Source organism: Calidris pugnax, unplaced genomic scaffold (assembly GCF_001431845.1).
Source record: "Calidris pugnax isolate Ruff unplaced genomic scaffold, ASM143184v1 scaffold123, whole genome shotgun sequence".
Lineage (NCBI taxonomy): Eukaryota > Metazoa > Chordata > Aves > Charadriiformes > Scolopacidae > Calidris > Calidris pugnax.
The window spans coordinates 147874-161024 of NW_015090876.1; the positions used below are offsets into that span (position 1 = coordinate 147874).

A 13151-nucleotide genomic window follows, 5' to 3' on the forward strand; every position below is an offset into this window, starting at 1 on the left:
AGGCCCAGAAAAAGGTAAAGCAGGGCTTGGCCATCATGAAATAGCCTCTGCCAAAGCCTCGTCTTCTAGAAGGCTGGGGAAAGAACTTGAAAAAAAATATCTTCCAAGCTAAGTGGCAGAGCGTGGGAGAGGTTTTTCGGGATGATCTCACTCTGCATCTCAGCGTGGACCTGTCGCTCTCAGCCAGGACTTAGCTGTCCCAGATATGCTGGAGGGGGATGTCCTACCAAAGATGGGGCTTGTTTTGTTCCCCCCTGCATCTCCTGGATTCCACTGTCATCAGCCTGGTCCCCGACAGCATCTTCCACCCATGAAGGGAGGCTGACCCTGCCATCAGGGAACCGGGGTGCTTCTTGTGTGTGTTGAGGACACTCCACAACGCAGCACACACCTGGAGCGTCACCCCTTTGCATCCCCTGGGGAGATGAGCTGCTTTTTGCAGCACGCACCTGGAGCATCACCCCTTTTGCATCCCCTGGGGAGATGAGCTGCTTTTGGAAGGGGTTGCAGAAAGTGCCAGGGTTAATTCATGCCTTGAATTAATGGACCCCTTAATTTTTGTCTATTTTGGCTTTTAGAAGGGGGGTGTGTGTGTGTGATTTCCCATGGAAATGGCCATATGAGCATAACCCTTCATGTCAAGATGTCCTCAACAGTTCCACCTTCCTCCCATCAACGCTATTACAGCATCAGGAAGGAGAGGTTGCACTGGGGAGACCAGGGCTCTCCTCCTCCATTTGTGTCAAGATGTCCTCAGCAGTTCCACCTTCCTCCCATCAACGTTATTACAGCATCAGGAAGGAGAGGTTGCACTGGGGAGACCAGGGCTCTCCTCCTCCATTTGCTGCTGGCCTTAAGTCACCTTTCTTGTCCCTTAGCTGCTGGCCTGAAGGTGCCCACAGTCTGTGGCACGGGGTGGGCAAAGATGATGGCCATCTGCCTGCAGACAAGCCCCCATCGCCCTTCACAGCCCCTCTTGAGCTGCCCAACCCCAGATGTACATTGGGATCTCACCTGCCAGAGCTTCCCCGGGTGATGTAGAGGATGGAGGGGTGAAGGCTTAGCATGGAGATGGGATGAGGACCCTGGGGTCTCCAGCCCTTGCCTTGCTCTCATGCTGCTTCCTCCCCCTTCTCTGGAGGAGGGAAGGGTGGTGGGATGCTGGTGGGAGTCGTGTCCCCACCCACGGACACCCCACAGTGATGGGGCTGGGGCAGAGCCGCCCACCCCTGCCTGGGCCCCTGGAAAATAATGGGGGAAAAAAAAAAAGAAAAAAAAAGAAAAAAAAGCATTAAAATCAAATAAATAACAGCAAAGCCAAACAAAGCAACTCCCTGGAGAGGCCGGGACGGGCTGGCCCTGCCCTGGGGCGGGCAGGGGACATCTGGGTGTCCCTCCTGGGGGGGACCCGGCTGTGGGCAGAGTGGCCGGGGGGTGCGGGCAGGCTGCCTGCTGTCCCCACTCCCCCTGCAGGATAAAGTGGTTGGGGTCCTTTTTCAGGGATAGACAGATGAAGAGAATAGAATAAATGTGAGAAAAAAGATCAAATCTTAAGTACCTTCATATTTTTCAGTTATTGTAAATACAGATGAATAAAAATGTCAGTTCATCCGCCTCAACTTTTCTTTGCTTTCCACTCCTGTTTCACTGAATTTCAAATAAATTCACTGACTGTCCTCAAAGCACTTCAAAATCCATTTAAGTTCTGCTTTCCACTGCTCCAGATGTACAGTTTGGATGAGGAGAACGTAGAAAGTTTAAAGCATCCTCTACCTCCTTTCCACATCCCACCCCCCCGGGACTCTCCATGGCACCGCCGCGATGTTCGTGTCCCGACTCCTGGATTTCCAGAAGACGCGCTACGCCAGGTAAAGCCGTCGGTGGTGGCGGTCCCCGACCCCCCCGGTGTTGCGGAGACCCTACCCCCCTCCCCGACCGGCTCCGGCGGGGATGGAGCCCCAAGGGACCTTCGAAAGCTCTTGAGTGCCCCAAAAACCCAGGGCAAGTGCGGGCTGGGCTTTTGGGAAGGAGGCTCCCTGCCTGCCGTCCTGCATCCCTAAAGGATGATGAGCATCCTCGGGAGTCCCCGAGGGTCCAGCTTCACCCTTCTCTTCTCGCTGCTGGGGGAGCAGGAGCTTAGGAGGTCCCCACAGGAGCAGATCCCACCTCCAGCCATGAACCCTCCACAGAGGGACTGATCCTGCCTGGGGGGTTTGCTGTGCCCAGGTGGAGCCCCCTCGGGGGGTCTCCCCCCACCTGGCCCTGTGGGCTCCACGGGCTTCCCATGGGATGCACCGGTGGGGGATCTTTTCCCCACTCCCTGAAATACCCAGAGAGGTTGCCCAGCAGCAGGAGGAACTAGTTTTAACAGCTCAGGTGGCTCAGGAAACCTTGTGGTGTTGCCTTCGGAGGGGGAAACCTGAGGACCGTTGGGGACGGGTCAGAGGGCACTTGGCCACGGACACTGCTGTGGGATCAGGTGTGGCTTCAGCAGGGAGCTGGTGGGTGACATGGGGACAGTCCATCCTGCGTGCTGGGTGGCCGAGGCTGAGTCAGATTGCACGGTGCTGGGCAACGCATGGCCAGACAGGGCTCAGAGGGGTGCAGGGAGGTGCCCAGTTTGGCACCGAAGACACGCTTTGCTCCCTGTGGTGGGGATGTTTTGGTGGCTGCGGGGGGTCCCGCAGGCTGGCACAGCTCCTGCAGGCATTCAGCTCTGCTGCTGCCACCCTCAGACTCCCAGTGGTCTTGTTAGAGTCAGATAGCAAAGAAAAAACTTGTCTGGAAAGGAGTAGTGGTGGTGTTTCTTGCCTGCTCCGGGCAGGAGCATCCCTCAAGGATGTTTGCCTGGGCTGAGAAAGGGCAGATCTCTCTCCCACCCCCCCCAAGCCATCAGCTCCTCTCCTTCTAGGGGTTCTATGGGGAAAATCCATGCTTACACCTCCAAAACCTGCCTAAAACATGTGGGCACCTGCTCAAAGACCATTTTGATGCTGTAGCTGCCTCCTGACAGCCTTTTCCCCGGGGGAGATGCAGGAGGTACCCAGCAGGTCTGCACGATGCATCTCGTCCAAAACTCCTTGTGACAACAGAGAATTCTAACCTGTTTTTCCCAGCTGGCATACGAGGGAGAGGGCCAGGGGGAGATGGAGCCTAGCAAAGCTCTGTCCCCCTCAGAGGAGCAGGAAAACTGTGCCTTTGCCTCACAGCAGTGGTACAGAGGCTCTGTGGGAGCTGGGCAGCAGAGCAGGGGCTGCCCCCCCACCTCAGTAACCCCCAGTAGAGCCCATGTGCCAGCCTGTTGCTTGATTTATCCAAAATTAGTGTGCTCAGACTTTGTCATGGTCCTTTCTGGAGACCACTTGTTAAATGGGGATGAGGTGGCACAGAGCACCTTGCAGGGATAGAGCCCACCTGTGGGGCAGAGGCTGCAGGGCAGGATAAAAGTCAGGTCTCCAGGGCATCCTCCACCTCCAGCTGGGTGCCAGGGCTGGATGGGGAGCAGGAGGAGATGGGTGGTCCCTTGGCTCTCACCCCAAGGTGATTGTCAGCACAAGATGCTAACCCAGAGCTTCCTACATCGCTGCAGAGATCCTCTTAGCCTAGTGCTTAAAAATAACAGTTGGCTAATCCCTGTCCCCCCCGCGCTCCAGCTCTCCTCTCCGCAGAAATGCTCTGCCATGGCATATCCCAAAAGGAACCCTGAAAGCTGCTCCTTTTTTTTTGTGTGTGTGTGTGTGCTGGAGATGCTCTGTCAGCTTCTCTGGGCTGCGAGTAAGGGGGACCGGTGTGAGCAGGAGTCACAGGGCTCATGGTGGCACAAGCCCTTCAAGGCATCGGAAGCATCTTGTGATGCATCCTCTCTTCAGAGGATGAAAGATGCTTTCTTGTGGCCTTCCTTGAAAAAAAAAAAAAAAAAAAAATCAGAAAGTTTTTCCTTGTGGTGGAAAAGCCTGGAACAGCTTCATTTTTAATGTCGTTTTATCTAATTTTGAGCGAGGACCAAGAAAGGAGGAACTTGGCCATCAATACAGCCGCCAAAAGGAATAAATAAAACCCAGCGTGGTGATGAAAGACCTGTTGTGCGAAAGCTGCAGCAAAGGCACTGGGCTTTGAACAAAGAGATAAAAGGCAGCAATCAATGCAGGAGCATTTTGTCAACTGCCAGGAGAAAACCTGGGGCTGGAGGGGCACCGGGGTGTCCCCGAGTCCTGGCAGGCTGGGTTTTGGAGATGGAGCATCACAGCTGGGGTGGAGGGGGCTGTGGTCATGGTGGAAATGTACGGTGATGCTGTCTGAGCAGGTTGTGGTTATAAACGAGGCTGTTGGTGGTTTGTGCTCTGCTGTGGGGTCCAGGAGGTTCTTCTGTCATCTGGCACCATGGGGACAGGGAGTCACAGCGTGCCGTTGCTGCAAGGCTTTCCCTCACAGCCTGTGCCATGGCAAAGTGATCTCCTCCTCCTCCTGCCAGGCCAAATTCAGCCACGGTGCCAGCAGTAGAAAACAGTTACGGGGTGCGAGCAGATGTGATTCCTCCTGCTTTATCCAACCACCAGATAGTTATTCCCCCATTCTCCCCCCATCTTTTCCTCTCCTCCTCCACCAAAGCGGTGCTGGTTTCCTCCCAGAGCAACAGATGGGTGCAAGTGGCATCTTCATTGAGTCTCATGGGCCAAGTCACAGTCAGCCAGTAACTGGTCCCTTCCCTCCACCTCACTGCTCTCATTGGCCCCACTTTGGTCCACTTTTCACTCAGATGTGGTCTGGTGCCTCCTGCCCACGTAGCTGCTGTGGGCCTGTGGCTCAGCCCCAGTCTCCCTACAGAGACGCAAGATGCTTCTCAGACTTTGGCCATCCAGAGCCATAATTGAAAGGAAACACAATTAGGCAGGGAGCTGCTGTATCTGGCTGGCTTCAGCAGCCCCCAAGCAGCCGGTGGAGAGGGCTTTGCTGGGAGCTGCAGGCTGCACAGGGCACTGAATCATCCTAATTAACTGATAGCAGTTCACGATTTGATTTGTTCATGTAAAAAGCTCTAAATCTTACTGCGTTTGCTTGCCTTGCCCTGTGCAGAGGAACAGCCAGGAAAATCCACATGAATTTCTCAGCCCAGAAGAAGCAGGAGGCTGGAGAGAGCAGGGGCCTCTGTAGGTGTGTGGTCCAGGCTTGTCCTCACCTGCCTGGTGTCCACAACGTAGAAGCTGTCACCTCCTCACGAGGGGATGGAGATCTGAACTTTACACTTGCTCAGAAGCAAATTCTCCAAGTTTGGGGAAAGGCACCTGGGAAGACCTTCCTTGTTGCCCCCTGCACCTGTAATTACTGAGTAAGGAGACATTCACCAATCCCTCCTCCCAGCATCTCCAGGCAAGAGAGGGAGAGGAGAACCAGCAGGAATAGGAGAGAGGAAACACTGGGGTGGCTCAGACCCCAAATGTGACAAAAGCAACGCCAGGCTGACAGCCTGAGCAGGGCTACTGCATTGGGGAGGTCTGGTCCCTGTTTGCTTCACGATGAGCAGCCCTCACCTGCTCCCACACACACCAAGATGCTTTCCAAGAGCTCTGCTTCCCCCACAGCCTGTGTGGGATGAAGCAGTGAGAAGGGAAACGCTTTCAGCATTGACATCGCAGCTCAGAGCTACTCAAGATGCAGGGGCTCCTCCCCATGCAAGCACCATCCCCATCCCACCATCCCCAGCAAGACCTGCTGGGCTGCCCTCGGCTGAGCAGATTCCCTTGCTGCTAATGGTAGTGCATCCAAGAGGTGTGGAGGCCCCCAAAATACCTCAGAAAAGCCAGGATCACCTCTTGCCATTGACCAATTCCATACTGGTTGCTCTGTGGGGCCAGGTTGATTCAGATACCTTCTTAAGATAGCACTGGTAGGACTCCTCTTATGTAGGTTAGATGCCAAGGGTGCAATTGTTATTGGTGCCAGGTATTTGGAAGGCAATAAGTACTCAGAGCATTGTTTGCAGTGGGGTATTTCCTCAAACTGCCCCTTTCCTTCCTTTGGGAGAGTCAGGGGACTCAGCAGGATGGACTCAAGTAGGGAACACCATACTGGAGATGTGCAGCAGTGGGCAAACCAAACCCTACGACCTTGTGCTTTTGGGGGAAGAATGGTCTCTTGGCTGCCTGGGAAACGGATGCCTGATGGTCTTTTCCCTCCTTCAGCCGGTGTTGGATATCAGCCTGATGTGATTCTTTGGCACAGCTCACCATGGCCAGCTTCACGAGGTGGCGGCCAACACGATGCATGAGAAATTCAAGCCACTGCCCAGCGTGGCAGGTCAGCGAGTGTGAGAAATGGGGCTCTGCCAAGATTGCTCCCGGGCTTGCCTTCCCCTCCTCCTCCTCCTCCTCCCTTCCCACACCCCCAGCTCCACAGCGAGACAAAGCCATGTGAACCCACTGCCACTCCTACGGAAAGGAAGGGAAAAGAGCACAACTGTTATTTCAGTTCATCGCTCTTGGAGGGAGCTTGGCTACAGCTGCAAAAAGAGGTTGGTTGGGTACCCAGAAAGAGATGCTGCAAGGGGCTGGACAGGCAGAGCAGGGGCTGAGCAAGGAGATACAACTGAACACATACACACTCTCCTTTTGGGGTTCTCCAGGTGAAATTGAACCTCAGCATTTCCATGCAGTGAAAAAATCCAGAGTCCAATGGGCTCGGTGTGGTACGCTACAACTTCTCCATGATAACATGGTACCACAAACAGCATGTTCCTGGTGTTTGCTTCAGATGCCCATGAGCTGGGCTGAGCAGCACTGACCTTCAGGAGAGTTTGGATCCGAGTCTGCCATCCTGGTCAAGTTCATAGTCCAGGCTGGCTGCTGCTGAGGAAAGGGTTTTGTGCAGAGAGAGATCAGCAGGTCAGGGGCAAGGAGTGACCTCCTGTGCTGTGCTCAGCAGCCCTGGCTGGTACTGCAGCATCAGACACAGCCCTGCTCTCTGCTGGTAATAATACTAATTGAAATCCCTGGGTCTGCTTGCCCAACTGGTGAAATGCACGACTCTCCCCCTGTGCATTCATTGTCCACAGGGATTTGGTGAATTTACAGATATCGTTTGTACTTCAGTAGCATCCAGGAATCCCCAACGAGAGCCAGGCTCTGTCTCTCAGGGGATGCTATGGGGAGACCTTATGGACTTGAAAAACCATGACCTGCTCACATGATGTCACAGCAGAAGCTGGATCTCAAAGAAGAGCTGGTGGCAGCTGGGCTGGGGAGGCTCCAGCACTCAAACTGCCCAAATCCTCTGCCAGTGGGCAGAGGGTCATGTTCACTCCTGCCCACCTTGGGCTGTTGTAGAGTTGAACCCAGCAGAGGCAGCTCAGGACGTATCACACTAACTTCTGTGCTCAGGGCAGTGCAGGCAAGGTGGCCAGGAACATGCACAATGACTTTTCCAAACAAGCAAATAGTGAATACTAAGAGAATTTTCAGTTCTGGAAAAAGTCCCTCCTAACATTCACAAAACACCTGGGACATCAGAGTCATTTTGTGACTAATCAGCTGTTGTTGGAGGTCTCACGAGTACCAAATGAAACAAGAAGTCCCAGCTCAGAAAGTAATTTGGGAAACACTCACCAATCCCATCTGTTGTGAATAAACAAACAGCTCTGCTGTAGTTGCAGGGTCATGGAGGAGTTTGAGATACCATCTACATAAAAAGCAGAAAGCCTGCTGGAGAGAAAAATAAATATCCCTGCACAGAGGATTGGAATATGGACAGTTATGACCCTGCTGGAAATTACCTGCTGAGTTTCCACCCACAAGCCAAGCCCTACTAGATACATATGGGCTCTCCTGGGTGCAGAAGTGGTCTATGCCTGTGCCCAGCCTGGCTTGGAGCCTCCCATGGTTGTTGCTAGGGTAAGGAGCAAGGAACAGGAATCAGGTACCCCCTTGGTGTGGTCCCTGGTGTGTTCAGGGAAATAACTGCAGCATTTTCCCCCCAGCAGCCTCAGCCCCTCGTGTACCTACTGCTGTGGCAGCAGGATGTACCAGGGTGTCTTCACAGGGGACATCTGTGCCTGCTGTTCAGGGCAGGTACAGCATTGCCATGTCTTGAGCACACAGTCCCCGTCCAGGAGCATCTCTAAGTCAGCAAGTGGGCTTGTTCAGCATTTTCTCATGGCATGCAGGCTGTACAGTGTTCTACAGCCAGTCCAGGGTGTTTCCATGTCAGAGTGCTGGAAACAAGCAAAACTGGGATGAGGGTAATCAGAGGTGATAAATGAACATTCAATCTGCAGCCCGTTTTGACTTCCTTTGTGGAAGCAAGGCTTGCACCAGGGTCTTCTGGGCTCATTATTCCTGAAATCTGGTCATCCGCTGATTTACCCATAAGAAAGGTTGAAAGATGCTGCTTTAGCTGAAAAGCCTTTCAGTTTGCTGCCTCCCTCACTCCCTACCCGAGCTGCCAGCTCTTTGCACGATGCCAGGAAGCGGCACAAAAGAAAATGCTGTGCCATCTTGCTGCTTCTCACGTGGGATGGACTGGAGTCAAAGGAGTAGCCCACGGAGCAGGCTTCTCCTGGCTGTCCCTTCTCCCCAAGCCCAGGGAGCCAACCCGTGAGCTTATAGCATGCACAGCTCAGCTTTCCAACCCAGGAGTGCCATATGTTCGCGTAGGAGCATGCAAGAGCTGAGGAACAGGCATGGAAATAGAGGTTTCAGCTCTTAAGGGGGTGACACGCAGCCGCACACATGCCCGCGTGGGTGGCTCTGCAGATGGCAATGCTGGGCAGCATCAGCCTGAGCCTTCACATTTCTCCTTCCCAGTGGCAGACGCTCCTGTGTCAACGGGTAGGAAGGAAAATCGGGATTTCTCAAGTGCTTCTGGGCTGGATAAAGCAGCTTTGTGGTATGGCAGGGTTTGGGGGCTCCATTCCAGGAGCTGTGACCATGGGGAGAGAGGGAGAAGGGCTGCTGAGCCTTTCCCACATCACTGGGTTGTAGAATTTGTGACTTGAGTTGAGGGGTGGCCCTGAGCACATCCCTCTGGTCCTGCCCTGTCTCCTGCATCCTGGGATCACGCAGAAGGTGATCCCTGAGGCCCCATAAGCACTCAGGGCCCTGCACCACACCCTCACCTCCCCAGGACTGAGCTAATTACGAGCTGCAGAGGAGCTCAAGGGGATGAAGGCTCTTAGCAGGGGCTGCAGCTGGAGCATTACCAGATTACGGGTCAGAAGCAGAGCACACGCCAAGCCCCAGCTTACAGGGATGTGGCCACAGCAGCTCACATGTGAGCACCAGCCTGAGGACCAAGCCCTGGCATCTGCTCTGGGTGTGCAGCCTCCAGGCTCATTAGGGCAAAGCCAGACCACACACTGAAGAGGCATCTGGGGGCCAGTCTTCCCTGCAGGGACACATCTGCTCCAGCACCATGACTTCAGACATCACAACATTTGCTCCACCAAGGGACAACCCAAAGGGCCCCAGCAGGACTTACCACTGCTGCTGGTCAGTCAGAAATGCTTTCTCTGTTGTAGAAACCCAAGTTGGAAGGAACCTGAAGGATCATCTGGTCCAACCTTTCTTGGCATATAAGTGAGATGGCCTTCATCTCTTCCATGTGACTCCTTACAAAAAGGGAGTCTCCATCTTCTTTGTAGTCACCCTTTAAATACTGGAACATGATGATAAGCTCTTCCTTAAGCCTTCTTTTCTCAAGGCTGAACCTTATCCTTTCTCTATGACAAGATGCCACCATCAGGAAACAACCCTTCAGCAGCTCCTCTGTTACTTAAAAGCCAGTTGTGACACCCAGTCACAAGGAGAAGGACAAATGCCCTCAATTTGCAGTCAGATACCTGGGAGCTACCCAGCAAGGAACAAACACAACCTGGAAACACCCCAGCTCCATAGGCAGGAGAATGGACTCACAACAAACCAACACCCCTCCTCCAAAGACATTAGGCCAGAGCTTGAGCAAGCCCAGCCCTTTTATAAGCCATTCTCAGGTGAAACCTGTAGAGATGAGCTGGTCTGGGGAGATTCACATCACCTGGGAGCATCCTTGAATATGTCAGCTGCACCTTTGTCCCCACTGTACACCACAGGGCTCTGGCATTTGTGAAGAGGATGTGGTAGCTCTTCAAGGCTCTTCACGGGTTGTGAAGGGGGTGTGGTGGCTCTTCAGTGTCACAGCCATGGCCACAGCCTCAGCAATGAGCAGGGGGAGCCCATCTCCTCAATGCTTGATATATATCAGGGTTGGGGGTGCCAGGTGTTGGACCAGTTGGAGCAGGGATGAGCTGCTCAATGGGAGCAGGGGCATCCCCCAGCTCCCACCTCCCCATCCATATCTTAGTGGTGATTTTACATCCTCCTTGCATTATCCTTCCACCAGCTGGCTGAAAGGATGTCAAAATTGTTATCCTCACCTGGAGAGGGAGATGAAGTGATGTGGCAGTGGCTGCCCAGGGAGTCAGTGTCAAAGGCAGGACTAAACCCCATCTCTCCCCAGTCACAGCCTGGCCTGGGTCTCTGTTGGGCTGTTCCCCTGCTGTGTGTGTAGAGGACAACATTCCCAAAAAGTGGGAATCTCTCTGCCCATGTGAGTGTGTGGTGCCCATGGAGTGGCTGACGCAGGCTGCCTTGGTGCCCCTAGAAGAGCTCAGATGCTCTAATGCTCACACATGACTCATCCTGAGCAATAATTTTAATTTAATCCTCTTTTTACCTTCTTCTCCCCGACCCCGGCAAAGCAAGAGCCAGGGTGAAAAAAATCTGCGTGATTTTTTTTTTGAGGTCAGAACTTTGTTCTTGGATAAAAGTCTTTAAAAAACTTCCCCCAAACCCAGCCCAAAGCCACAAAAAGCCCAGAGTGGGAGAAAGAGAAGGAGAAAGGAACAAGCCTGGGAAGCCAGCTCTGCACTTTGCCCCGGCTGCATGGGACAAGGGGCTCTTTGTTTCCCCGGCCGGAGCCTCCTGCACTGGCCCTTTTCAGCCTCCCTCCCTGGGAAAGGGGCCAGGGGGAAGCAGGCACAAGTGGGGCAGGCAAAAAGCCTGCAGTGAATAACCCCTGCTCGGACCCTCATCTTCATACAGCCAGTCCCTACAGCACCTGCCAGGAATGGTTCTGGGAGAAAAAGGGTGACCCAGGAGCTCCTCGGGTCTCTTCTTCCCAAGCAGCATCCCTAGAAGATGAACAGGCTCATGTTCCTGCCGGGCAGGAGGTTTTAAACTTTTCTGTTTCTGTCTCTTGGACCTTGCAATCCTAAAGCACCTGCTGAAATGCTTTTTGCAGCACCCAGCTGATGTGTCATCACCTTCCTGGGGCTTCCTGGACATCACTGAGGCTTTGCTGGGTCCCCGGGGCAGGTGGCAGAGTGGGCTGGAGGCTGTTGGGGACAAGCCACCGTCGTCTCCTCCCACCCCAGGGACAATGCCAGCGTGTCCCCAAGCGTGCAGGTGCGATGACACGGAGGTGGTGCATTCAGCCAGCCGGACAGGAGACTTGCTGCAGGGATCAGATCTCAGTCAGGAGAGGTGTTTCTTTTCTTCTCCTTATTTTCTTGCATTGAGAAAAGACGGAGCTCTGGCTGGCTGCCAGAAATTCCCCTTTTTCCAACCCCAGTCGCACGGAGTCGGGGTTGGGAAATGCTCAGCAGCCACCCCTGGGGCTCTCAGCTGCTCTGGGCTTTCATCAGCTCTAATGAGAGTCGTGGGTGCCCTCTCTGAGTGTGTCCCTCCGTCTGTCTGGGCTGCAGAGCAGGTTTGAGCCTGGTTCTGCACACCGGGATGGCAACTTGCTGCAGGCTGGGAATGATGCAGGGCTCCCCGTGCTCACAGTGACATGAGCTGGAGGGATGCTGCTTGGCATCCCAGGAAGGTCTGGGAGGGAGATGATAGTCCCAGGAGAGAAGAGAAGGTGAGGAAACAGCCTCTCTGGGGAGCGAGGTGCTGCAGGGACCATCCTGCCCTGCCAGGAGAAGTGCAAACATCAGCTGCTCCCATGCTTGTTTGCACAGCTCTGCTCCTGAGCCCAAAAATGTGCCCAACAAGCCCCAAAATTCACCCAACTAGCCCCAAAATGCAATGCTGGCTGCTCCGGGAGGGCCTGGCTGTACCCAGGCTGGCTCAGCACTTTGCAACCAGTTCCTGCATTCGTGATGCTCCATTTCCCCATCCATCCCAGTATGATGCTTATTAGAAAGTGGGGCATGAAAACGAGCAATCTCTCCCCAGGTCAATAAAAGGATCCTCCTCAAGGCTCTTTCTCCCTCCAGGACAAGCAGGTGTTTGCAGTGTGCCACACCAGCAAACACATTCTTTGGGGGGACACATGCTGGTCAAGCTCATCCCACAGGAATGGTCCTTCCCGGCCTCTCCATCCCTGGGGATATTTGCACCCCAGGGATCCCATCCCAAAGGGTCCAGGGGGGCTGTGGGAACCAGCCCCACCGCTGCTCCCCTCTACTGCTCCGCATGGCAACTGCCAGAGTGGAGGGGAGACGGCACAGGGCTTTGTTAAAACAAATAAATTCAAGGAAAAGGCCTCGTAGATGTCTCCTCAGCAACCACGACGTCACGCGGGATGTCTGGCCCTTCCAACCCCCCCCCCCCCCCGCTGCCTTATTATTAAAAGTGAAAAGAAAGGGAAGCAGAAAGCGAAGGGGAGCTGGGGACAGTCTCCTGGCAACGCTGGGGACAGTAACGTCCTCCTGCCAGGGGGACATGGCTTCGGTGTGGGGAGCCTGGCCAGCCCTCGTGGCCGGAGAGGCGGGATGGGGAGGGTGTCCCTGGTGTCCCCTGGGATGGAGGCAGTGGCACGGCCGTGTCCCCAGGGATGCTGGGCTGCCTCCCTGCCGTGCAGCCTTGCTAAGCCCTGATTTACCCAGCACGGGTCCTCGACATGCAGAGTGGTGGCAGCTTAATCCCCTCTGCTCCCCCCTCTTGATTCAAGACATTTTTTGGTGACAAAGACCACGCTTCTTCCTGCAGTGCCAGGGCTGGGGACAGGGTCCCTGGGTCACTGGGGGATAGTGGGACAGGGTCCCTCCCTCCCTGCTGTCACTGCAGCCTGCTGGGGAGTGCCTGCTGGAGTCACACTTCCCCCCCCACTCAAACCCTAGATTTTTGAGCTATTTAAATGCAGTGCCAGGGCTGGGGACAGGGTCCCTGGGTCAC

General features: G+C 54.4%; 1 protein-coding gene across 1 annotated transcript in view; it reads left to right on the top strand.

The window, feature by feature from the left end:
- The first annotated feature begins 1772 nt into the window (after positions 1–1772).
- Positions 1773–13151, top strand: part of MMD2 (monocyte to macrophage differentiation-associated 2) — an 18328-nt gene continuing 6949 nt past the window's right edge. The window contains exon 1 of the mRNA XM_014946260.1: positions 1773–1868. Coding sequence (XP_014801746.1) covers positions 1822–1868 — 47 coding nt within the window. The 5' untranslated portion in view covers positions 1773–1821. The remainder of the gene's footprint in view (positions 1869–13151) is intronic.